The sequence below is a fragment of the Haliaeetus leucocephalus genome, unplaced genomic scaffold (assembly GCF_000737465.1).
Source record: "Haliaeetus leucocephalus isolate CR32 unplaced genomic scaffold, Haliaeetus_leucocephalus-4.0 Scaffold194, whole genome shotgun sequence".
NCBI lineage: Eukaryota > Metazoa > Chordata > Aves > Accipitriformes > Accipitridae > Haliaeetus > Haliaeetus leucocephalus.
The window spans coordinates 10,792-36,839 of NW_010972630.1; the positions used below are offsets into that span (position 1 = coordinate 10,792).

At 39.9% G+C, this 26,048-nt stretch overlaps 3 protein-coding genes across 3 annotated transcripts in view; 2 read left to right on the top strand and 1 right to left on the bottom strand.

Annotated features, from left to right (window-relative positions):
* The window catches only part of DNAJC21 (DnaJ (Hsp40) homolog, subfamily C, member 21), a 13,214-nt gene extending 2,095 nt beyond the window's left edge, over nt 1-11,119 (top strand). Inside the window, exons 3-12 of the mRNA XM_010565666.1 lie at nt 722-845; nt 1,775-1,897; nt 3,846-4,150; nt 5,510-5,661; nt 6,022-6,109; nt 6,353-6,511; nt 7,168-7,228; nt 9,139-9,329; nt 9,738-9,804; nt 10,521-11,119. Of these exons, the coding sequence (XP_010563968.1) occupies nt 722-845; nt 1,775-1,897; nt 3,846-4,150; nt 5,510-5,661; nt 6,022-6,109; nt 6,353-6,511; nt 7,168-7,228; nt 9,139-9,329; nt 9,738-9,804; nt 10,521-10,682 (1,432 nt within the window). The 3' untranslated portion in view covers nt 10,683-11,119. The remainder of the gene's footprint in view (nt 1-721; nt 846-1,774; nt 1,898-3,845; nt 4,151-5,509; nt 5,662-6,021; nt 6,110-6,352; nt 6,512-7,167; nt 7,229-9,138; nt 9,330-9,737; nt 9,805-10,520) is intronic.
* Nucleotides 11,120-11,963: 844 nt separating this feature from the next.
* On the bottom strand, nt 11,964-25,232 carry AGXT2 (alanine--glyoxylate aminotransferase 2). Its single transcript, XM_010565667.1, has 14 exons — nt 25,196-25,232; nt 24,354-24,439; nt 23,745-23,929; nt 23,308-23,431; nt 22,101-22,195; nt 20,881-20,974; nt 19,758-19,851; nt 18,606-18,706; nt 17,397-17,489; nt 16,441-16,573; nt 15,680-15,768; nt 14,004-14,153; nt 13,544-13,642; nt 11,964-12,080 (listed from the first exon to the last, which is right to left on the bottom strand). The coding sequence occupies exons 1-14, from the start codon at nt 25,230-25,232 to the stop codon at nt 11,964-11,966; spliced, it is 1,497 nt and encodes a 498-aa protein (XP_010563969.1).
* A 409-nt stretch (nt 25,233-25,641) lies between these two features.
* LOC104830619 (proline-rich receptor-like protein kinase PERK8) overlaps nt 25,642-26,048 on the top strand; it is a 5,524-nt gene continuing 5,117 nt past the window's right edge. The window contains exon 1 of the mRNA XM_010565668.1: nt 25,642-26,022. Within this exon, the coding sequence (XP_010563970.1) occupies nt 25,642-26,022 (381 nt within the window). The remainder of the gene's footprint in view (nt 26,023-26,048) is intronic.

Genomic DNA, 26,048 nt, shown 5'->3' on the forward strand with positions numbered 1-26,048 from the left:
CTCTGTGCCTTCCTTCCGCCCCGGGGCGGGAGGCGGCGCGGCCGTTCGCGTGGGTATTCCCTGCGGCCGCGGCCCCGCCGCGGCTCCGCGGGGAAGGAAGGGCCAGCGGCGCACGGGGTGCCGGCGGGGCTTCGGTGCGCTGCTGGTTGTGGCAGGGGGCGAGCCGTGGTGACGGGCACAGAGCCTGTAAGGTGGCGTCCGGAACAGTCCGGATTCGAAATACGCACCTCTCCCGAACTGCTACGTTGAATGTTCTGCGTAGCCTGTTTTTCAAATGGGCCGAGGCATCCACCGGGTTATGCAGCCAAAACCACCTGCACTAAGTTTGTCCTCCTTGAGAGGGACGTACCGTTTTTCAGTTCCTAGGTGCTTCTCCTGGGTTTTTTTTTGTGCGTGTGAACATCGGATGAGTGAAATGATGTCCTACCCGTTTCCGAAAGCTTATTGAAGTGCCTTGCTGAAATGTGTTTGCTGGCTGCCCCTTAAGAAGTTGCTGCTATAGATATTGCAGATAAAGTAATAGGGAGTAAACTGAAGGTCCGGCGGGAAGATTTACTGAGCCCGTCTTTTTTTTTCCCTCTCTGAAGACTTTGCTTGTGAGACACAAATTCCAGACACTAGGCTAAGGTATACACTGAGGTGATACGTGTACTGTGGTAGCTTACCAGCGCTGGGGGATGTTCTGTGTCTCTACATCACTGATACCGTGAATTTTTGCTAGGTATGATAGTCACAGGGAGGCTCTGCTGAAAGGAGGACTTGATGGAGAATGTAAAGATGATACGTTAGATCTGCTGCAGTACTTCACTGTTAGCTGTTACTCGGGATATGGAGATGATGAAAAGGTAATGAATGAACTCACCTTTAATGAATCCATTTAAATTTCATGAAAAGTGTTGGCATTCTTTTCGTGTTGAAAAGCTATGTGTGGAATTGTTGAGCGTAGGTAGTAATAATGCTTACACAAATCTTTCTAAGACAAAACTTATGCTGGATGCTTAGGGAAGCTTCCACTCCTGCTTATTTATTGTCCAACAATTACTTAGTCATGATTTCCAACTATACCATACAGCTACAGAGCCTGTGTATATTATTTATTTACGTTATATAGTGAAGCATTCCAGTGCTTTGCAATACCATCTGTTTATTCAGAAATACCTTTAACAAGCCAGAATGCTTCAAACTAAAAAAAACAAAACAAAAACCCAAGCAATATAGCAACAGTCCTTCAGGAAACTGTGCTTCCTATAATTGAATTCCCTGTTGGATTTTAAGATGCTAATCACAACTTAAAAAGCTCCAGGTGCTTAGAAAAACCTCTGCCAGAGAAAATCCTCATTTGTCTTTGTGTTACTATACTAGGAGTGAGTTAGTAACATCTTAATTTAAAAAGAGATAGGGTACTCAATAGTGAATTTTGTATTTGGAACTTTCTCAAAACCTGATCCTGTGTAACCCGAAACTTATCAACATCTCCAGCATGCTGAAACTTTTTTTTTGGCTTAGATCTGAATACAGGTGCTTGATGTGTGAGAGGGACAGAGGTTACACGAAGGAGATTGAAATAAAAGGAGTGTGAGAGAATGGGAACTTTGTTAAACAGAAGGGTCTTGCTGTCGAGAACAAGTGCTTACAAGGCCTTTACCCTGGTTTTGAGTTGCTGTTGCAGAATTGTAATATTTCTCTAAAATACACTGCTGTAGCCGAACATTTGTACATCTATTATTGAGCCGTGCAAAATATGTCAGGTTGTTTTGCTTTGTTTTTATTTCAGGGATTCTTCACAGTCTTTCGACAAGTTTTTGAGAAGATTGCAAAAGAAGAGATGGAATATATGACCCAGGAAGATGCTGCAGAATTCCCTATGTTTGGACATTCCCAAAGTGACTATGATACGGTAAGACCAAGTGTAAATCTGAACTGAAAGTAACACAGTTAAGTCATTACTTTGTCCCACACTGAAATCAAAGGAAAGGCTCCGGCTGATCTCTGAGGTGAATGCAAAACCACATCTGCTGTCTTTTCTGCTACTGTAGAACATTACTATAAAGGAAGCGCTTGTGTTCTGATTCATAATATTTAAGTGAATTAAAATTGGTATTTCCTGTTGTACTATATTATTAGCCAGGCTTTTAGGGTAAGTTGTCAGACAAACGCTTCACAGTGCTAACCATCAATTATGCCAATGAAACTTAAGTGTAGTGCAAGGCCTATAAAACAAAAGAACAAATATTTTCTTTGCTTCCTGATGAGAACAGTTTACCACTGTTTTAATGCAACTTACGCTACAGAAAGGGACATTGAGAGTTTTTTGGGTTTTTTAAATAACACATAGTGTCCTGCCTCATTAAGGAAAACTGTTTAGCACTTACTGCCTAACACAGCCTTTAGAAAATGGGAGATGTGGTGGTTGACCTGCAACGTGATACTCTTGTCTTCTACAATTATTCTGTAGTAAGATTTAATTTCCAAAACATTGCATGGTTTCCTTTGGGAAGCAAGAAAAGAAAATGTGTGGAGGACACTTGGATTCCTGTCATCTGGTTTGCCAACTATTTGTTGTGTTCTATCAGACTTAGAATTTTTTTTTTAAGGTTGCCAGTATTCCTGTGTTGAAATTAAATAGTAAAGTAATAGCAGTTTCCCCATTGAATAACTGCACAGTATCAGTGTACTCAAATGTTGCTCCCAGTCTGCTACTTCTCCCTGTCACTTTCAGTAAATTGTACTGTATGATTAATTATTTATGAAATTTAAATTGATATGTACCTTAAAAATTAGTAACTTCAATGGTACAAAACTTGGCTGGAGCTGGAAACAAAGTTACAAATCAAACTAAGAAGTGTCAGAATGGGTGTTTAAATATCAGGTAAAATTACAGGATGGCTTAACAAATGGAAATCTTTCCCAGGGAGAGAATATGTAGGGTCTCTGAAACTGCTGAAGTCTGTCTTTTAATGGAGTTAGCTTGAAACATCTTTTGGAAACTGCTTGGTCTCAGACCCTGGGATAGCCATGATTATAGACACAAAATAGCTTTTATGTTGTCAATTAATAACTGCAAAAATGGCTGGGATTCTAGCACCAGCATGCTTTGACATCTGCCCTGTTCACACTGCTCTGGAAGCAGAATGCTTGTTTTGTGTTTGGTTTTTAAAAAAAAAATTTTTTTTTTTTTGAGGGATTCATAGGGGTAGTTTATGGGAAATAGCCTCAGTTAAATGGGAAAGTAATTATCCCTGTTATCTTATATTAAGACAAAGAGATTACACTGTCAGGATTCCAGCGCTGCCGTGGGAGTGTCGTGGGAAAAGGGAAAAGAGTTTTAGAAGGGAGCTACGAAAACTCTACAGAGGCTTCAAAATCTGTGATGTGAGTGGTCTGTGGCTCAGTATACTGAGTTAATTCACAAGAAGCTTGAGAGGCAGCTTGATCAATGCCAGGCAGGCAGGGAATACATTTTTAAGTCTGTGACTTCACAAGACTTCAGGGGAAGAGAAGACTTGTGGATCATTTAGGTGCAGAAACAAAAGTGATCGGCTCCAAGTATAAGTAGTAGGCAAAGCAAAATCCACCTGGGAGTTCAGCAAGAGCTGCTGTACAGTCTTCTGGAGAATGACAGAGATGTGCTTGGATTTCAGGTAGCTGCTGAGGAGGAAGAAAGTCTTAGCTCATACAGCTGATGAAGGGTTTCTCTAAACCTTTATGTGATTTATTTATACTCTGAGGGAAAACTGTGGCCTGTATAGAAGACACAAAACTGCTACAAAAGTCCTGAATTATTTGGTATGGTTTTTTGTCCCCTCGCAAACAAGTGACTTGTTTAATTTTTTTTTTTCTTACAGGTAGTCCACCCTTTCTATGCATATTGGCAGAGTTTCTGTACTCAGAAAAACTTTGCTTGGAAAGAAGAATATGACACACGACAAGCTTCAAACCGCTGGGAGAAACGAGCTATGGAAAAAGAGAACAAGAAAACGAGAGATAAAGCAAGGAAAGAGAGGAATGAAGTGGTCCGTCAGCTAGTAGCCTTTGTTCGTAAAAGGGATAAAAGACTACAGGCTCACAGAAAACTTGTAGAACAACAAAATGCAGAAAAAACTAAGAAAGCAGAGGAATTTCGGAGGCAGCAAAAGCTCAGACAAGCCAAGTATGTAAATGTGGAACAAATACTTTAAACTTGGAGAAACTATCTGTGAGGATACCATATAGAGTTAGATTCTAATAGTAGCTCCACTTGCTTTTTTAAACATCCTTGAAAGTTTTATGTATTAGTTTTGGTCTCAAGCCGGAGTTTTTTAAAACTTGAGTGTCTCTGCATTGTACTGACATGTAGCGATCTAAGATAACCAGGGAACAGTTATCTGTGTGCTGCAGGTAACTGGCTGTAGTAGCACAGAATCCAGTGTGCTTTTACTTAACTGGGGAGGTAAGATTTAATAGTTATCATTGTTCCTTTGAAGAAAAAAGAATTTGTGTTTTGGAATGAGGGAGAACAGGGCTAGGACAACATGTTCTTAGATTAGCTTCATCTGCCTTGGAACTGTACGCACTAAAAAGAAAGTGGGAAAAATGAAAATAGTTTTGCTTTTCCTTTTAACTCTTCAGAAAGGACCCTTTCATTGGACTAAATGCATTTTTTGGATGCTTTTATTTTTCCCAAAATTAAGTAGAAGGAAGACCCTCTCTCCCAAGTATAAACACAATTTATTCTTCTAATTAGAAGAGGTTTTTGCCTGCAAATGGGAGGAAGGAGCTTAAATTCTAGTAAGAGTGCACTTGCAAAATAATTGTGTATTGATTAAAATAATATAATAATAATTAAAATATATATGGAATAGATTATGTACAATTTATTTTTATTTTTTTATATATATATATTTGTATGTGTGTGTGTGTGTGTGTGTGTATATATATATATATATATGTATGTATGTTTTTTCCAAAAGGGAGAATGAAGCAGAATTATGCATTTACCACCAAATGGCTTGGTAATTCTGAGTCCAGGATCCAGCTAGAGCAAAATTCAGCTGTATTGTGGTGCACTGATTGATAGCCTGGGCCACACTTAGATTTGGAAAACTGAGCTGGTACGTTCCCATAGCGCAGAGTCCAGGAGTAATGTGCTTGTGGCTTTAGTGGTCCTGTACTGTTCGTGCGTTTGGATCTTGCAGCAGGTAAAAGCAGCTGTACTGCTTTGAGGATTGAGCTACTTTACTGCTGTCAGCTTGACATTGGCCATGCTGCATAGCATTTCCTGCCTGAAATTCAAGCAGGACCCACCTATGTTAATGCCTCTTTACTTGCAGCGTAGATGTGCCCATTGACATCACAAATTAACTGCTCAGATTTCCAGGCCCTACAGACAATTGTTTGCTCCATCATAATATGTTCAGGACTTTTCTCCTAAAATACCAGAGAAGACCAAGTTATCCTTTAAATAATACTGCTTCTGTAATTCCTATTTCATGGATGCAGCGTAGAAGTTACTGTATTATTCTACTTAAAGGCTTACTGAACAGTACAAGGAACAGAGCTGGATGACTCTGTCGGATATGGAGAAAGAGTTGCAAGAGATTGAGGCACAATATGAAAAGGAATTTGGAGATGGATCAGATGCTGAAGATGAATTACAACAACAGGAGACAAAAGGCATCAAAGGTATGGGATGTGGGAGGGTGATCTATATTGAGTCGTTACAGCCCGTGTATTGGCTCACTGCACTTAAAGCCACGAATTCACAGTTCTGACGGTAGTGCAACTCCATGCCTCCAGCTGAGGTGTGCCAGCCAGGCTAGAGTCTGGCCCTCTTTGGGGTTTTCCATTGAGCATGAGAAGACGTCAAGCTACAGCTGTTGATTTAGGCTAATGTATGATTTGGTGAGACGATCTTGATGACTGCCTGTCAATAATACTAAGGAAGTTGAGTGTCAATGTGACTATTTGCTGGGGCTTTAAGAGCAGCTTACTGAAAAATCACTCATCTGACTTTGTCTCTCTGGTCCCTACTGATCTCTTCAGACAAACAGAATGACGAGACTGAAGAAGCTGAGTTTGATGGTGATCTGTACTGCCCTGCTTGTGAGAAATTTTTGAAAACTGAGAAAGCGTAAGTGCTTGTGGTTGGGGATTTGGGGGTTGGGGGTGTTGGGTTTTAACTTTTTTAAAAATGCATTTTAAAAATGTTTTAACTCCACATAATAGTCAGTGTTGTCTTTGCAGTAGAGACATTGTCAGGGCAGAATTTTCCATACTTAGTAGTGATGGATAATGGGCCTGTTATTAATTTATCTGTAAATATAACAATGTTTGCTCAGAGCTACCTGCAGTAATGATCTGCTGTTCTTCACAGCATGAAAAATCATGAAAAATCAAAGAAGCATCGAGAGATGGTAGCACTGTTACGACAGCAACTGGAAGAAGAAGAAGGGAAATTTCCTGTGTCTTTGGATGATGCAAATGAAATACATACCAAAGAGAAGAAAGAAGGAGAAGACATGCCCAAGCAGAAGTACTTTAAATTGGCTTTAATTTTATCAGGACTAATGATTTAGCAAGTCTTGGAGGCCGTCAGAGGGAGCTTCTGGTGATTTACAGTTGTGTTGGAACTCACAGTATTATGCCATTTAAAATATTGCTTAGCATCAGAGTTCTAGTAAAATGCATACATTAGTGTGACTGGATTCAAATGTTGTAGGATAATAGTTTCATATTTTCTCTGCTTCTTAAAGTTACATGTTAAGGAAAAGTGATTGTTACTTTTCAAACAGGGGAACTTGCACAGGGCCAGTGTTATTCATTCAGTACTTTTTTTGGTACTTTTTGTCAGTTGGATGCTGGCACGCTTAGAAAATGAGTGTGCTTAAAAATCAGAATTGGTGAAGTAAATTGCACAACTTCATTTTTTGAATGGCCAAAGCATAATACCAGCTCTCTCACTAGTATCTTCAAGTTCAGTCTGAGCAGAATAAATGTTTTACTAAATGCAATGAGTAGTTTAGGAGAACTGTTGTTTTCATTTCAGGCATGAGTAGTTTTCTGTTTGTGGCTACTGTCTCCCTATTATGTTAAGAGGATAAGCAAGAATAGAACTTGGTACCTTTTTAGAAATTGTACTCATTCATTTTTTCCTCAAAAAGAGGTAATTTTAAATTCTTATCTTTACAGACTCTCGAAGAAGCAGAGGAAGAAACAGAAAACAAGGATGATGGCATGTAGTCATACCATGGTATTCTGGGAACTTTACAGTCCAGTTTTGTTATCTCCTAACTTAACTTTTTTTTTGTCCTGAAAAATAAGAGAGACTGAAATTCTACAGAACTTGAAGACTGTTTTCAGATAGTTTTAGTTCTTCTTTGACTGCAAAATAATTTTTATTACACTTTGATCATATTTTATGATAACAATCTCATAGACCTCACTTTGTTCTGTTTGTGCAGATCCTAATAAATGTGGTGCTGGTTCTAAAGAGGCTACAGTCTGAAGTGTAAGGAAGACAGATGGAAACAGGCAGATAGGCAAAGTGCAAGGAATTGATCAGAAGGACCACCAATAGCGTTAACATTAGCAGCTCAATTGTTTGGTCGTTTTCTGCTTTGGTTGCTAGAGTTGGTACAACGTATTGTTTGTTAATCTCTAATTTAGGGAAAAAAAAACCCCTAACACATTATTGGCATCCTAATGACACTGTAGTTGTTGGAAACACATCCATTCCACCTTTCACTTGAATTGTAAACATGAGTAACACCAACCTGTTGTACTCTAGGATCTGAGTCTGTGCATGATATGACAGATCTGTGCTTACAGCAGCAGGTGAAATTCAAGAACTGCAAGCTGTTTCAGGCTTGAGTGGCAGCAGTGCCACAGTGAGCAAACTTTTCTGCCTGCCTTCCTCAGCCTTGATCCTTTTCAAGTCTTACTTCTTCTCTACTTACTACCTCAATCCTAGCCTTCTCCCAGTGAGCTTTCAGTACCAGGCCCTGCCTCTTCCACCCTTTCCCAAGATGGTCTTCTGTCTTCTCCCAACCTAACCCCTCTAGTCTCCTATCGTATGTTCACCTTGTCTGCCCTCTCCCACACCATCATTATCTCTCATCCTCAAGAAACTTCCCTGAGACTTGCAAGCAACTGAATTTTTCTTGCTTCACTTTGGCTGGTATTCCACAGTCCAAGTCAGTATTCTTGTTTCCATGCAGGCCATCAGGCTCCTGTTCAACTCTTGCCTTCTCAGTTTGAAATCAGAAGGTCTTGTTTTCACTGTACAGATTGCATATAGGCACTGCGTCTCTCTTCCATCAGCTTGTTCACAAGGTCTCCTGCAGCCCAGACAGTAGGTGCCACTCTTGCGTAGCATGAGCTGGAATCTTCCACAGACAGATTTTTCTGGGAACATAACCTCCATCCTCTACCAAGCTTTACAAAGTGCAGGGAATTACTATGGTTTTTGTTTTCTTCTCCTGAAAGTAGATAGATTAGCCAAGTTTTTTCAGGTAGCTGAGACTCTGCAAAAGATACTAGAGGTGATAGAGTTGCATTATTGCAGTGTTAGGTCAAATTCGTTACCCTGCTTTTGGGAGCTGAGCTGTGTTGCTTCAGGCATGTTCAGGGGTTGATCTTTGGACTGAGTGCATGTGTTGAGTCTACTCTTGTTTTCTGGTATGTGGAAAAGGCTGCCAGTGTTTCTGTTAGGGAGGGAAAATACAGTGTGTTTATCTAGCTTCAGTCAGCTCAGTTACTTTGACTTGTCTCCTAATGCAGGTGTCTGGCACAGAAAACTTTAGTCTCAATAACATTTTGCAAAGTTACAAGGAAAGCCACTGTTTTATAATGTGAAATGGTAGCCAGAAGAGAATGAGCCCTGCATATAATTAAAAGCTACCTTCATTCTCCTCTTCTGTAGTTTCAGAGGCTGTTTTATTGGTGTTTCTTCCCTTTATCACAGGTGGCCTCATCTTTCAAAACAGGAGAACTAAGGTTTTACCTGTTAAAATTTCATGAAAAACAAACAGTAAAATTAAGGTGGTCCATGGTTTTCTGTTCTCCCCACCCACCTGTGTTTGAGATAAATAAGTATAATACTATAAACATAATCACTAATGAACTTAAAGTAGTTAACTTGCATGTCTTCTGTTTGGACAGACTGACAAGGACTCTTCTGATAAAAGTGCTGATGAAGGAACAGTTGAACAAGAGGAGGTGCCCAGAGCGGACAAGCAGAGTGGCTCAGCAGAGGAGGTAGTAAACGATGGCCAAAGATGTGCTGTGTCAGGGGACACAAGCACGACAGAGGATGTCAGCCAAGTGAAGGAAGCAGAAACTGAACTGACAAGGTGTGCTGCCTTGCAATATTGCACTGTGTCATTCTGTGTCATGTTTGATACTGTCAGACAAGTCTAGATTTACTCGCCAATGTGATCTGGGGGCTACTCCACTAAATCAGAGTTGAGTGAATAGGATACTAAGCAAGGACTGTTAGGATCTACTTTGGAAATGGTGTTTCACTGCAGATCCCCGCCACATGACTTCCCAGTAGCTGATTCACCATCTAGCTGAATCTTGATCTCAACAATTGATCATATAAATTCAATTGCTTTATTTTTTTGCTGGAAGCTCTTGCATTGTATTGTTTGAAGGAAGAACAGGGGAAAGCAGTGGAGACATTGATGACTGAAAACCATCAGACACTCTTAAATGTTGAATGTTAAATGCACTGATCTTGGTTTCTCTTTGTTTATCAGCAGTACTAAGCCTAAAGGGAAAAAAGCCAAGGATGCAAAAAAGTCTGCTTCAGAGCACCCAACAACGGTATGTCAAATTACTTACACTATTTAAAAGCTGGTGGTCATAATACTACAAACAAGGTTGGTTGTTTGGTCACTTCCAGTCCACAGATTCTGTTTCAGTTTTTTTCTTATTTTCTAATAATACAGGTATTTCTATCCCTATGATTTTATTAGAAGCTGGGAGACTGGAACAGCAGCTTTTGTCCTTGCAGAGAAGAGCACAACTAAATTTCAGTTTAAGAGAGTTGCTAAAGCTCTGTATCCAAGGCAGTTCAAACCAAACAAATTAAACAACTGAAGACAGAGCTGTTGTCATCAGGCAGGTGACAGGCAGTACCATTTGCATGTTTCCCAATATTGATGCTTCCCAGAAAGAGCAAAATCTTGTAGTAACTACAGCTAAGACATAATAAATTCACTAAAGCTCAGAGCCTAAAGTGTTGTGTGTATAGTCAGGTGAAATCAAAAGTATTCTTCATCTTGAATTAGATTTGCAAGGCTTCTATTCTTGTTCTTGGTTTTACTTAGTACTCTTTGAAATTTCAAGAAGTTATACTTGTGATTTATTTTTTTTTAATATATATATATATATGTTCCTCAGTAATGGAGTATCTGTGATAGAAACAAACAGCTTATTCACATTTCACTAAGAGAAACTGCCTAAAACAAATTGGTGTATTACATTTATTGCATATTACATATGATTGTGAAGCATTTTGGTTTTTTTCCTCATTGCAGAATGAAGTTCCCATCCAGTGTACAACCTGCAAATGTACATTTCCATCCCGAAATAAACTGTTTGAACACCTCAAAACCATGGGACATGCAAAAGCAACCCAAGTACCACCTGTAACTGGAGCTGTAAACACCAGAAACAAAAAAGAGAAACGTAAACACTAATAGAGCTTTGTTAGAGTAACAGTCTTTAGAATAGTACATGAAAACTCTCCCAAAACTGGAAGGTGCACATGGCCTGTGTTCAGAGTTAAAACAGAGGAGGGAAGTCCTAATTTTGGAAAAAAAAAGAAAGATGCAGCAAAAGGAGTATTATCTTGTGAAGGAATGTGTGCTTTCTTTTGGTTTTATCAGCTTTTAATAACTGGATTTGACGTACTAGCCATACTTTGCATCTTTACTATATCACTAATGAGTGTGCTTTGCAATCTTAAAAGCAGCAGGAGGAGAAGAAAAGCATATTTTGGAAAGGAAGATGACTAGATTAGAGCCCCATGCTAAATAATTACTGTCATTAGAAACTTTTCAACTTTATGCAAACTTTTCTTTTTCATGCCCTAATTACAGTGTCCTTTTAATAGGGATAGACAGTTTTACCTCTATTTGAAACCTCCAGTTATGTTCTGCTCAGAGTGGTTCTCACCCAGAGATTTATTATGCCTATGTAAGTGAAATCTCACAGACGGAAGTCTGCAGTGTTACTTTTTGATTTTAAATTCTTTTATTTAAATAAATACTTCTATCATTTGTGTGTTTTACAAATGCTTGTATGTATTTCGTATAAATAGCAAGGTTTTGGTAGGGGGGTTGGGGGCAGCAGCAGTGGTGACCGCTGCGGAAGGCAGTTGGGGACTACCCTGCACTGGTCCCAGCCACCTCTGTAACACCACACACCAACGCTCAGCCATTGGGGAGCATGTGGCGCTTCTGTCAAAACATATTTAAGATGTGGCAGTAAATGCTGTCATACAAAGCAACACGGCCAGGGCAGCAGGAGGCATGCCAGTGCGGTGCTGGTACCACCCCCAAGGGCACTATGGATGCTACAACACCCAGTGTACTTCCCCAAAACAACTTTATTATTTTCCTCTCCCTCTTTCTAAAAATTACCAATTTTGATATGACTTTCATAGATGAAAAATTAATATACGTCTGCCTCTTCATCTGATACCCAGTTAATCCGATCGGGGGTTTTTATGCTAATGCTAGAATAGCTGTGTGTAGAATATATATAGAATACACACCACCACTGTAGAACTGAACTGTATGTTTACAAAACAGGTTACAGTGTATTCTTTATTAAACACTGGATCTGTCAGACCACTCTTATGATACTGAACAACTAATTCTTCTTCAGACTATGATTTTCTTATCCAGTGTAGAGTAGTACCAGGTCTAGGTGGTAAGTATCAGGGGTTCTGTGTGCGTCTCATGTAAGGGAACAAATCAAGTCTGTTTTGCAGCTGCTTTCTCCATGTGTCTCTGTAAAGCAGTATAAAATACTTCCACAGCAAAGTCGACATCCTTTTTAGTAATGCACATAGGAGGTTTAATTCTAAATGTCTGAGGAGAAAAAAAAAAAATCATTAAACTTGTATGGGAAGAATACAGTTTCTAGCAGCCCATCTAGATCAGCACTCACCTTCTGCTCAAAAAAATCTAACAAAAAGTGTGAAAAATACTATTACAGCAGAACAGCAGAGCAGGGACTGAGGCTCCTGATAAACATACTCTGAAGTGGGGCAATTTTGGACTTGACAGGATCCAACCCACCACTCCACTCTTGTGACAAAGCAACTGCCTCCAAAAGAGACCTGATCAGAGTAGGTCAGGTCTGCAGCTCTGTTATTCCAGACAGAACTAGTATAAAACTTTTGATGGGTTTGTACTAAGAAAGAACAGACATAGGTGTATTTTCCTTTCTGGCAGCTCTGCCACAGGGAAAATTAGTATCTATTAAGAGTGGCAGCCTCTTGCATTGTGTCAGCTGATTTGCTGTTACATTGTAGGCTTTTTTTAAGGCTTCTAAGAGAATGCATTATGAAAGAATCACCAAATACTAACTTTCAGTTAGGGTACTATAGCTTGAATGTGTGTTGATCAGGAAGGGGTACATGCACAATTTAACTTGTCAAGTTTCAGTTTAAATTTTTCTGTCATCGTATCACAGGACTTCATGCAGTGAGAGTGGAATAATGGTCTTTCCCACCTGCAGCCCCATGTGAAGCTAACACTCACAGATAAACAGCACTCTCATGAGACAGAATCAGATTTTAACTACGCTCTGAGGTGCAGCCTGTTACCTGGGTTTCTGGTCTGTGACTTGTGAAAGAACCGATGAGGTGACAGATGCTATGCCCCATTTATTTTAGCCATCCTGTGTTTATCGCGTACAGAAGCTGCTTCCACTATGTCAGAGGGCTTCACCGACCTGACCAGCCGAGAGGCAGCTCTCTGCTATTAACTCACATGCTGTAAGAAGCTGGTGATGCAGAGCCCTGGGTACAGCATGGTGCATCTTCAATTGCTGTGGGCTGATGCCCATTCACATGCAATTCTCACTTTTGTGCTGCATTGCTGAACATGCTGTTAGCAACAATCTGGGTTTTTTTTTATTACCATACAGGCAGAATGTTACCAGCTCTCCAGACTGAAAGAACTAGCAAAACCAAACTTGTTCTGTACCAACAGGTCAGGTGATAACCTGAACTTTAGCAAAGACTTAGCAGGCCTGAATATTGCTGATTTCTTGTAATTTACATAGACTATAGTACATTGCTTTTCTAGGGGAAGTTGTCCCTCTAAAGGAAAACTCCAAGCTTAGAGCTTGCTCAGCATACTTGAAAAGAATCAGATAGCTCCTGCCCAATTTATAAAATAAGCAAAATTAAACAGAGAGAGTTCCTAAGAGTATATGTTTTCTGGTTTGTTTATTTACTAAACTGAAGTTAATTTAGCTTGAGGGAAACAGGATATAGTTCATGAGGACAGAAAATAAGCTTTATGCATAACCAGAGGTTCAGTACCTGACTGTAGAGTCCTCCTCTGCCAATTAGAACCCCCATGTCTTTACAGTCCTCCCAGATCTGATTGATTTCTTCAGCTGGAAGAGGGTGGCGACTATCCTAAGGAAAGCAAACATTAAACTTCACTTAGATACTCTAAATTAGTCCTATGAAAAAAATATATATTCCAGTCTGTCCAATAAAGCCCACTCCCATCTCTGGCTGAAAACATTAGCTGTGTAATTTATCTGCTTTCTAAGACCAGTTTATGCAATTAAGGTACACAAGTCACTGCTTACTCAAAGCTTGTGAAATATCTGAAAAGCTGGAACATTCTGGCTCGGTTTTGGCCCGAGCAATGTTTTCTCACTTCACTAGCTTTTTTTAAATAGGAAATCATCCTATTATTTCAACTGAAATAAGATGTGATAAAACTTTCAGTGGCACTGTAAATTGAAAGGAAAAAAAGTAAATCACTAACCTTATCTGTCACCATTTCTACTCCAATCATAAGTCCCTTGCCACGGACATCTCCAACAACCTCAAATTTATCCCGTAGTTTAGCCAACTCCAGTAGCATATATGTTCCCACATCCTCACTATTTTTTTGTAGACCATCTTCTTCAATAGCCTGGTTAAAATGATGTACTGTGACAGTATTGCAGGCAAAGCTTCCAATACAGTCAGTCAATCCCCATTTAGCTTGATGACACACTATGTTTATCTCACTTCCTTGCAGACTATGTTCCTTCACTACTACAGTTCTTACATTTTTGTTCTTTTACAACCCTCTAGTGGCATCAGGGTACAACTGAACATAATATTTTGATGTTGCTGTGGCATTTTTCACATTTTACTTATTATTCCATAAACATAATCCAGTAATTCATGGTCACATGTAGTCAGAACTGAAAAACACCTGACCAGCAGCATTATTTTCAAAATCTAACCAGAAATATTTTAATTCTTTGTCAGTATCATGAGAAGAATGTAATTTGACATGGCATACCTATGTCTACTAGGCAGCTTTTTAGGGAACAACTTGAGTGTTTTAGATACACCAATACCATGCTGTTTAATCACAATCTTTTTTTTGTTCCTTACTCCACTCTCCTTAATCAAAGTTCTGACAGGCAGTCACCTATGAGTACTGACATGCACAACCCATTTTATGAACTTAATATATGCATTAAAAAAACTCATATGAAAAAACAAAAAAATACAATTACAGAAGTTGAAGTGGCTGTTTCTCATTTTTTCTTTTCTTTTTTTTTTCCCCTTTTCTTTCAACTCCATTTTATTCTTTCAGACTCTGACAATCTCCTTGGATTTATTTCAGATCCAGGCTCCAAGTTACTTCAGAGCCAAAAAAAACCCAAAACATGGGTTCGGACTTTCTTATTTGTAAACTGTTTTTTTAAAAATCTTTTTATTTATATGATCAACCATCTTATAAAATAGCTTAACCCCCCCCAAACACTCAGGAAAGTAACATGAACAGAAACAGTGTCTGCTGTAATGCAGTGAGATTTAAGGACAAATGGTTTGTACATGATCAAGACAAATTAAATAGCGACCTACTGCCCACTGACTGATTTTCTGCTGGATAGTAAGTGAAATATATTGGAAATTTCTTGATTGTCTTTTTCATGAGGCTTTTTTTTTTTTTTTCCAAAAGGAATTCTGACCTTCCATATTTTTAACTATCTGGTTGTTGAGGCTTTTTAGGCATAAGGGAAAAGCTGTGGAGTTAAAAAAAATTTGTTAAGCATTTGTGACAGAGAATAAATTTGGTTTAGCTAAGGATTTGCATAGTCCTATGAAAGGGGCTTTTGAGAAAGTGCTTTCCTACATTTTTATTAACACAGTAAAGAACGTAAGGAAGACACAAAAACATGATTCTGAAAACATAATTAGAGGACTCCTATTCTTACTAGAGGAATGAAAATTTTGCAATGGAATGAAACAGGAATTTTTCCTACACATACAGGACATTGGCCATGTATGCATAATACATGCATAAGTTTGTGCATTTTATACAGTTATTTAAAAAATAGCCCACCTGTAACTTTATACTAAGAATAAATGTAAACATTTTTCATCTTTTGCTACAAGAAAAACTGTGGAATATATAAATATATATAATGTTCTCCCTACATCAAGAACTGCAGCTCCAACTACACAGGCCAAAGGGCTTCCTCCAAATGTATTAAAGTGAAGGTTTTGAGCCAAGGAACTTGCAATCTCTAAGAGAAAAAGAACAACATTGATTACTCTTACAGTTGCCTTATGTTTGGTAACAGTACTTACCTGCTTTAACTTAACTGTTAAGTTTGCTGTGCTTCAACCCTGATTCTACTGGATACAACGCAATAGGAAGATTTTATTTTTTCCTGCAAGTAGTCTGTGCAAAATATGACTTATCTCTCAAAACTATAGTGTCTAGCAGATGCTAAAACCAGACTTTTTTAAAAAGAAGTCACATTTCTAACATATGCTATCAGTTGTCCCCTTAAACTGACACCTACGGATTTTCTTCACTAGATTCAGCCAGTCATTTGTATGAATCAAGTAGCTGGCTAGCATGCTGCCTTATATACTTGCAGTACTTTGGTTAGTAAAACAGTGAATTCCGTTAGGATTTCCAGGATCTATTACCAGCTATACCAATACTTGCAAGGTCATCCCCACTTCAGTTACACAACTAACACCATTCAAATAAAGCTTTGCACTGGTATAGCACAGCGCTTGGTAAAATGAGTAATGAGAATCCAATTCATTTCTCAAAAGATAGATTGAGACAAAGATTATTAATAAAGCTCAGCTATTTGAACACACATCTCTCCAGTAAGTGATTATTGTATAGTATATTTTGTAATTGCTCTATTTTAAATCTTAGCAAAACAGAACACTTATACCTTTTGTTGTAACAACAGCTGCCATTGGAAAGCCATTACCAATTCCTTTTGCCAAAGTAACAATGTCAGGGACTACATCATGTGTTTGAAATCCCCAGAAATGGCTGCCAGTCCGTCCAAATCCTGTCTGTACCTTTCAAAAGAAAAATTCAGAGAAATCCCCATCACTTTCTCACATTTTACAATATGGTTTCTTTTTCTTGTCTTTCGGTTGTTAATGATTTCCATTAAACTGCAACTATACCTGGAGTTGAGTTCTATTAGGATCCTTATTCAGATGGCTTTGCACAAAATTCTGTTTATTGTAATTGGGTTTTTCTTTCACATATGAAAGAGATACCATGTCACCGTGTCTTAGGCATGGTGAGATGCACAAATAAGCTGCAGCTTCCATTTCATAATGGAGAAGAAATGCAGTTGCTTATCACATTTCAAGCAACCCCATGATTGCTGATTTCTACTACTGTAATGCTTGAGGTACATATCACCACCACTTTGAAGTGTTTGCTACTGTTTCAAAATAGCTTTAGCTAAGCAAATTCTATTTATAAAAGGTATTTGCAGAGGTACAGCCATCAACTTCCTTCTCGAGTTTATGTATGCCAACAACACTCCTAGGAGGAAGTGTTATTGTGACAAACTTCACATCACAGCTGGCATTTATTAGCTGCCTATTTCTGTAAATTTACTGCTCCCAAAAGGTAGGGACTGAAGTCTGCTACTAACATTACCTGTGTCTAAAATCTGAATACCACATAGCAGAATAAAGGCAGTAAAAAACTGGGAGGCTCCTATGCTTGGAGAGATGTGCTGTGTTAAGCTTAAGCTATGAAGTGTATAGCATTGCACTTCTTAGATTATTTCCAGGCTTCCAGTTTGCCTTCACTTGGATTCTTTTAAGATGACTTTCAGAGGTACCCCAAACTCTAGAGCTCTTATGTCCAAAAAGAACTCACTTCATCTGAAATACAAATGCCCCCTCTCTCCCGTACTAGCTGATAAGCTTCCTTTAAGAAACTTCTTGGGTACTGAACAGCGCCGTTAACACCCTGTCAAGACAAAAAAGACAACGTCTTCACACAAGGAAACAGGAATTCCACTGCGTGACTATCCTACAACAAGAAAAAAATACCAGCAGCCCTCAGGTAATAGCAAGACTGTTGTCTCAAGTTTCTGGCTTCAGCAGTGAAACTGCTTCAAAAAGTTCCTGCTCAGGTCACTCATTCCCATTCCACAGGGCGGTTTGCTGTTCCATTAGTTGTGCTGGTATAAACGTTTGTGAGGCCATGCTGTAAACTGGATTGCTGCAAGACAGAGTTGATTAAAGATAAACTGCCAAAACAAGTATCTTGAAAACCTACACACTGAGAAACCCAGAAACTGTGTTTGATGACAAAGTTAACCAGAGAATTCACATTCCTTCTTTGGTTAATTTGTTTAAAACATTGTTTCCTCAATTTCTGTTCACCTTGCCAGTTTTTCTTTGGATCAGAAATTCCACTCTACACATGGACGGCAACGGCTTCTCAGACTCAAGTATGTGAAGGCATAGAAGACAGCAAAAACAGAGAAGAGCTCCAATCTTCTCTGTGGACATAATTCTCACATTTTTTTCTTGCCTTTCCTGTTCCAGAATATATTCTCCATTCTTCCTATTCAAGAACCACACACACAGCAGTTCTGAAACTAGGGTGAAGCACCAAGAGAATGAATCCTGTGGCCACTACTTGCTGGAAATCTGCTAAAAATATAGTGGACAACATGGCTGGGAAGAGGTGGAAGGGGAATTGAGTTAAAGTTTACAGAAATAGTGAAGAGAAAAGCAGTAGAAAATTTGGAAGAAGGTATTAGAAACTAAACAATAGCGTGCATCATACTTGTTATTTAAATGCAGAAAAAAATGTGTATATTCAATCATGATTCTCTGTTTAATTTAACTTCATGAGCAAAATTCTAGCTCCACTGAAATCAGTGACAGAAGCTGAAATTTTAACACAGTGCATCCATTCTTTCAAATATTTAAGGTGTTCAAGGCATTAAATAATAAGAAGAATAAATAATAAGAATCTACAGAAGTCTATGTTTAGGATGTAGCTAAAGAATATCAGATCTGAGTGTTTCACACTATTTGTGCCATCACAATTGAGAAATGGCAAACTACCTACTTGAATTGGTTCAGCAATAAATCCAGCTATCGTCTTTGGCACTGAGGTATTCAGAGTGTCTTTGAACTGTTCAATGTACTGGTCATTTGCATGACATACACCTGTTTACATGGGAAATAGATTGAAGGGAATTTACTTAAAATGACACAAAACTAGCTTCAAAATATGAAATTACACATCTAAGCAACAAGTATTATCTGACTGCATGGTAAATGTCACCTCTCAAATACACAATAAAAGGCTAAACATTAAAGGAGAGAGTCCCTTATTTTCTCGTAAACCATATATACTCTAAGGAATGCCAGTTCCAAAACAGCAAGGCAAGGCTGCCAGACAATAAGGTATTACACATTATACAAGTCAGTAAGGTGTAGGTTAGAGAAAAGTGTTTGTGAATCACCTGCATCAGCAGAAGAAATAAGCACACACTTTCTCAGGAGTTAATAAACATCAGCATAAGACATAAGGAATCGTTAGGTTAGTGCAGGTATGAGGATTCTGGAGAATACAGCTGTGTATCAGTCTACACTGAAATAAAGAACAGAGCAATTAGTATAGCTAATGCTTGCATTCACTAGGGAGGGCAAAGCTAAAAAGAAAACATTCTGTTATGGATGCATGTGAAGTAAAATACCAAAGAGTGCCTGTTGAAACACTGGAAGAAAATTACTATAATAGTTGTTAACAGGAGAGCAGTAGCGGAGCTTTCACACTGTGCTGTGTATGGAATGTTTTGCCCCATATTAGACTTTTTGCCTATCACTGGCCTCAGGTTGTCCTTACTATTCATATTATTCCAAAAGAAAAGCTTGAGAGCTGTCAAAACTTCAGAAACAGCAGAAAACACCAATGAACATTTCCATTCTTCCAGATGTGCTAAACTGAGTCCCACAGCTCCCAGAGTTGATCATGACAAATGCTGGAAACAAAGGCTGGGATTTTAAGAATAAATCTGAGAATACGAGGTGTCACTTGCCCAAAATTTTTCTCAGTGGAAAGCAGTGCCTGAGGTTCTCTGCAATATTTTCTTCAGTTGCCTTTGCAAATCCTCACCAGAGGTCTACCTTTCTTGAGAAGGCAAATACAACTTATTTCCACAGCCGTCTAGTATTCTCTAATCTAAAAACCAGATACTTTTTGTCATTGACCAACCTTCAGAACAGCTGCATTTTCGAACAGTTTGTACTGGAGAATCTCTACAACGGCTGCCTCCCCATGGACCACGAAAAACATCCGGTAACATTGTCTGTCAAGCATAAGAGAAATAGCTACAGATTTGATGACACCTTTCTAAGAGATGCTTTGATCATACTGAGGGATCACTAATGACAAAAACTAAAGAAAGGCTGTTAGAGTCAAAGGGCATACCTCATTCAAGCAACTTGTCTGAACAACACTTGTGGAATAACACCAAACTTCCCCCTCAAGAAATGGTAAAACAGAGACAGTTTTGGAACCAACAAGTTTAGACTATTCCAGCAATAATCACTCAGTTGATTACTTCGTTTTGCTCTTTAAGTTAATCAGCAGTTTTGGTTATCTAAGATTAATAGCAACATTTTCAGAGCTGCTGGTAGTACTTCAATAATCTGAAGTATGATAAAAATCTGCAAAACACAGGGAGGTAGGCAGATCTAGTACAGTAACTACAGGCAACTCATTTATTGACCCAGTTTGGGAGGCTGCTGTAAACGGAGCCTTCCTACAGCCAGTGCTGCGGGTGAGCTATCACCAGTACAGATCGGAGTAGCCAATGCCAGCTTCTAGTAGATAGAAAGTCATTCCCATCTGCTCAAGGGCAGGGAGATAACGTATCGCCATTTATCTCCAATGGATCTCCTTAACAGGTATGTCTCCTGTCTTGCTGAAATGAGGGACATCATAGGGTTTTTCTTCATTCCTGGGGAAGATCTACTTCAGACCAGCTGAAAGCAGCTTTGCACAGGTTTGCCAAAACAAACTTGGGAAAAGGGGTTCCGAGCTTTATTATTTTGCACCTTACACAGACTTACATGCAGGCACTAAGCATGACTAAAGAGCTGTAAATCATGCCCACTCGTGTTATGGCTGTCCCGATTCCAAAGTAGCATAAGTAACTATACGGAGAAGGAACGGGGACTCTGGCTTGTGTGCTTACACAGAAGGAATAGGTACACTGCAGGTTAGTTAGTGACCGTAACACACTTTGAGGATAGAAAATGTGCTAACTGTTGAAATATTCAAACAAAATGTTACGTTACCCAGATTATTTAAAAAAAAAAAATAAAAATCTCACTGTTGAACAGCCAAAGCCATTGGCGACACCATGCTTATAAAGACCAATAGATGTCAATCCCAGCGTGTAAGGGCTGCCTCCATGGTATGCTCCTCTGTGCAAACAAAAGCAAGCACATGAACACCTCTCATTTCCAAGAAAAGACTGTAGCAAAATTAGTTCTGATAAGGCATGCTTCTGAGCTACAAATTATTGGGGAAAGTGTGCACTGTTACACTCAAAACAAGAAGATTTCTGCTGCCATTTTTTGCTCTGGTTTTGGAAGATCCATGACTGCCCATCTGCATTTGCTTCCTAAATTTCAAATGTTAAAAATTGTGAGGTGATGTTTGCAAGGAGAAGAGAACAATGATTGGAACCAACAGCAATTCAGACAGTGCCTCACAAAGTTCTGCTGTAGCACCTGAGCCCTACACAGCAAACATCTCTCTTCTTTAAATCTTGGGAACTGCTGCTCTCTCCAACAGATGCTGCCAATCATTAAACTACATGGTAGTTTGCTGCCAGTTTTATACACAAATCAGAAGTTCATTAATGAGAACATACAAGCAAGGTGGGTACCCAATGTTCTGCTGAACAGAATAACAGAAATATACAGCTCTTCATAACAAGGCCATTTATTCTAATATTTGAAGCCACTTGGGAGGCACAGTAAAAAGGACTGCTTACACAGCAGTCACCCCTGCACCATCTTGTCGCTAAGCCAGAAGAGCTGTTTGTGTACCTGTGCAGTGAACTATGGTTCAGGGATCTGGCAGAAAAATAAGGCAGCAAAACAAACAAAACAAAAAAAAATCCTTCTGCCAGGTTAGCTGTCAGCCAGAGCAGTTCCCTGCTGCAGTTCACTGCACTGCTCTTCCCCCTTTGCATCCCCACAAACGAGGGCATGGCAGGGGTAGAATGAAGGAAGAAAGCAGCAATTGCTGAAGCCTGCTTTGGCCCTGAACGACGGTCCACCAAAGCACACACTGAACACAGAGACTAGACCCTTTTCTAAGTAACAAAAGCAAAAATTGCAGGTTGTGTTTTGTATGCAAACTACTCTGAATATACTGTATCAAATCTTCAAATAAAATAATTTCTCTTTGTCAAATAAAATAATTTTATAGTGTTCTCCTCAGCAGATCTGGGATTAAAGAGTTCTCTATCATTTCTTGGTTTAGGCATATAGAGACTGATCACATACACAAATGAGTTTTGTAAAGATCTATCGCCATTACCTGAAAGAGATGATGTCGAAGTTACGAGTATATAGCCTTGCCATGAACATAGCCAAATCATTGGCTTCTGACCCGCTGTTGGTTAGATAAACCACCTAAAGGATAATGCTTAGGATCAGTACAGCGCCCAACCACCACCTTCTTGGTCAGCATCAGACCATGTCACTTAGTAACATTATGAGCTATAACCTATCACTACCACAAGGTGACTTCACCACAGTAAACTTAGTGTTGCCTTTACACTATAGATGAGAACTAAGAACAAGCTGACGTACTCAGGGAGAATACAGAAAAATCTTTAACAGCTGGGATCTTTGGGTTTTCCTAAAATGGAACAGTGATTCAAAGAAAAATGAAAGTGTCGAGGTCAAACTGAGTATAACTGACTGAATAGAACTAACCTTCACGCAGGTAAAAAGGGCTGTACAGTGTCCTTGCATGTTAGTTACTAGGAGTGACACACACAGACACAACTGCGGAACAGAAGAGGTAAGCAGAGTATGCTTATTGGGAGCAAACGAGGGGGATATCTTGAATACTAGTTCTGAGATTTGAAAACAGCTCAAATTCTAGTGTCACTGCTTTTAAAGTTAATTTTCAGAAGTGATTGAGATTCTCCACTTCGTAAACTATGCAGATGGTTTACATTTTATTTTTTTAACTCTCCTTCCATTTTAAAGATTGCGACAGCTTCACACTCTTCTGCTAGCCCAATTTCATTTTATCACCAGTTTATTTTACCGGAAAACAAACCCAGTGTTTTTCTTACTGTTTCTGGGCATATGAAACATGACATTTATGTGGTTTATTTAAATGTCAGTAAAGCTCACTACACAAAGTACTGTCCAATACTTTTCACCGTGAATCTTCATGAGATCAAGCAAATTAAGGCTGGCTATGTATAAGAATAGTTAACATCTTCTTAGTTCCTTCAATAATTTTTAAGCTGGCAATGCCCCTTCACAGTGACAACTGGAGGATGAGAACAAACAGAACAGGACCTTAGGATATTATGCTTGTCCACATCTGAGTCTAAAGAAAAGGTCTTCAGGGTCATCATACTCTCCTTATCTGACAGGCTGTAGTCCCCATACAGGTTTTCTCTCCAAAGATATCATTTATGGCTCTCATTTATGTAATATTTTATATTAAACATTTCTTAAAAAACAGACACCCCTTTCACCTCCCCCTGTCAGAAGCAAAGTACCTTAAGTGGATCTGGAAGAAGAGAAGTTAGCTTTTCAGCATACTCCTGGATTGATGGGTGCATGTAGATATTAGTGGTATGCCACAGGCGAGCAAGCTGTTTCTGGGTAGCCACAGTTACCTTTCTGCGTGTAGCACAAGAAGAGACAACAGGATTCAATTCTACACACATGTGCACTCATACATGCACACACCTACCCATTATTAATTCTGAAAACACAGACACTGCACCATTTGCCAGATGAATGAACAAGTAGACAAAATTAATGAATTCTTCAAAGTGTAGTGGAAATTGACCTTAATGTAAGTGATACATGACAATTCAGTGAATCATATTCTGGTTTTAGGCTCACAGTGCCACAGATTAATGAAAAGCAAAGCCAACATAGGTATCTCTTCCTGTATTTTATAGCATAAATCAAATAGTAACATACTTACGGGTGGCAGTGACCAACACTGACAGTGACAATTCCAGCAAATAGATCAAGGTATCTTCGTCCTTCATAATCAAACAACCACTGCATATGTCCTTGATGCAACAACAACGGCTTCTTGTAATACATTCGCAGTGAAGGAGAAATATTTTGTTCACGAATCTTCTGCATACGTTCATATGGATAGGACTGAGTGGAATAAAAAAAGTCATTATCCATTTATGCTTTCTAAAGATCCAGACTAATGCACCTGTAGTGGATCACATAGATTACATAGCTGTCTACAGCGGTTGTTCACAGAACTAAGATTTTAACAAATTCTGGCACATAAAGGGTTCTACCTCTACAAACCTCTGAAACAGCTTTTGAAATAAAGCTGCTATTCTGCACTTACCTCCTCCTTGAAGTTTTTCAAATCAACAATGTAGCCATAAGATATAGAACTGTCACACAGATACATCTATAGATTATACGCTGCTTGTAACAGAATTGTTTTTTGCCCAAAAAGCAAATTTTATAATCATATTTAAAGCACTATTTATAGCAGATGAGCCTATTGCTCAAATCCAGTAATGCAGCCCTTCTTAAAGTCAGCATAGTATGTATGACTTACTTTGTATTTTTCAGGTACAAAATCGCAAGGAGGCATTTTTGCTTGTGTGGAGACAAAGCTTTTCCATTTCTGCTGCCTAAAGGCAACTACAAAACAGTAAGAGAATTATCAAACACTTATCAAGGTGCACATCAGAAAGAGTTTCTCAACAAGCTTGTTCAAAGAACACACAAGCTATGGTCAACGCAAGTTTTGTTTTTTTGGTTTGGTTTTTTTTTTTTGTCTGAGAAATTTTCTTGGGGGAAAAATATAATTAAGTAACATCTTTGTAAAGGCAAAATATATGTAGATTAAAAAAGGAAAAAGTGCTTCTCTCTTATCGACTAAAACTTGGTTTTCAGTTTCACATGGACTTTTGACAGAAAAGGACTTAACACCCACCCCAATCGCCTTGCCTCCAGCAGTTTCTGATACAAATTCTTGTTTGGAAGCAGCAAGAACAGGAATCCTCTACAAGGGTGTGAGCCAGGAGCCCGGGGTGACCGCAGCACAGGCGGTGCCCTCAGGGACTAGGGTACAGTCCCAACAGACCTAAACAAGGTGGGCAAAGCAGGGTCCACCGACAGTGCCCCATGTAAGTGGAAGAGATGAATCAGGTCCAGGGTCCACCCAGAGAGTCCACTCAGGAGCAGCAGCAGATGGGGCCAGAGACAGGGCTGGAGACAAGGCTACAACATAGGTCCAAGGTCCATCCAGGAGACGGGGCCAGAGGCTGGACTGGTGTCAAGGCTATACTCATGGCAGAGCTGAGGCAGGGTCTGAAGGCTCAGGGCTGGGCTGAAACAGGGCTCCTGGGCAGCAGGCACAGGCAAGGGCCCGGGATGAGGCTGCCCAGGGCAGACAAGGAGTGCTCAGGGCCCTGACAACTCTCAGTGCCATCTTCCGACCTCTCTCCAAAATCCTAAAATCATCACTGCCCTACCTTTCATTTAAGTGCAAGTGTAATTAAGCAGGTATCAGAAAAAGCTACCATTTAAATACATTCTCTTTCTGCATCCCTAGTATCATATGCTGAGAACTACGCATCCATTTTTAAATGTCTAAGGTTTTAAAGACTTTCTAAAACAGATTAAAATGCACAAGAATGAAGAGTGAAGTTTCCTGTGTATTACATACACCGCCACTTCCCTTACAACCACTTACAGCACTAATGAATTAATCACCTACAAGAGTCCAGTCTCAAAAACATTAATTAAAAGCCGTAAGTTAGACAAGTTCTGCCTTCGGGCCGCTTTCAAGGGGATCCACAGCTACATCGAAAGCGCTGCTTCGCCCCCCGTGTACAAACATGGAGCTGCGATCAAAAATCCCCATGAGAGCGGGCTTTCAGGGAGGTACGCCGACCCCCCGCCAGGCCTCCCCCGTCCCCGTCCCACCCGGCCAGCCCAGGCCTGCGGCGGCTTTGGGCTCCGTCCACAACCGCTGCTCCGGCAGACCCCGGCGGAGCGGGCCCCCACCGCGGGAAGAGTCACCTCAGCCCCTGACGGCCCCGCGGACGGACCGCCCCGCCAACGGCGCCTGTCCCGTCCCGCCGGGAACTCGGACTGCCGCTCCGCCCGGCCCCGGCACAGCCGAGCCGCCTCCCCTTATCGCGCCGGTCCCTTACCGCTGCCGACCCGGCGGCCACGACCGCACAGCAGCGGCCCGACTCCCCTCGCCATCTCGGCCGGTACCAGGGCAGCGCCGGGCCGGGGA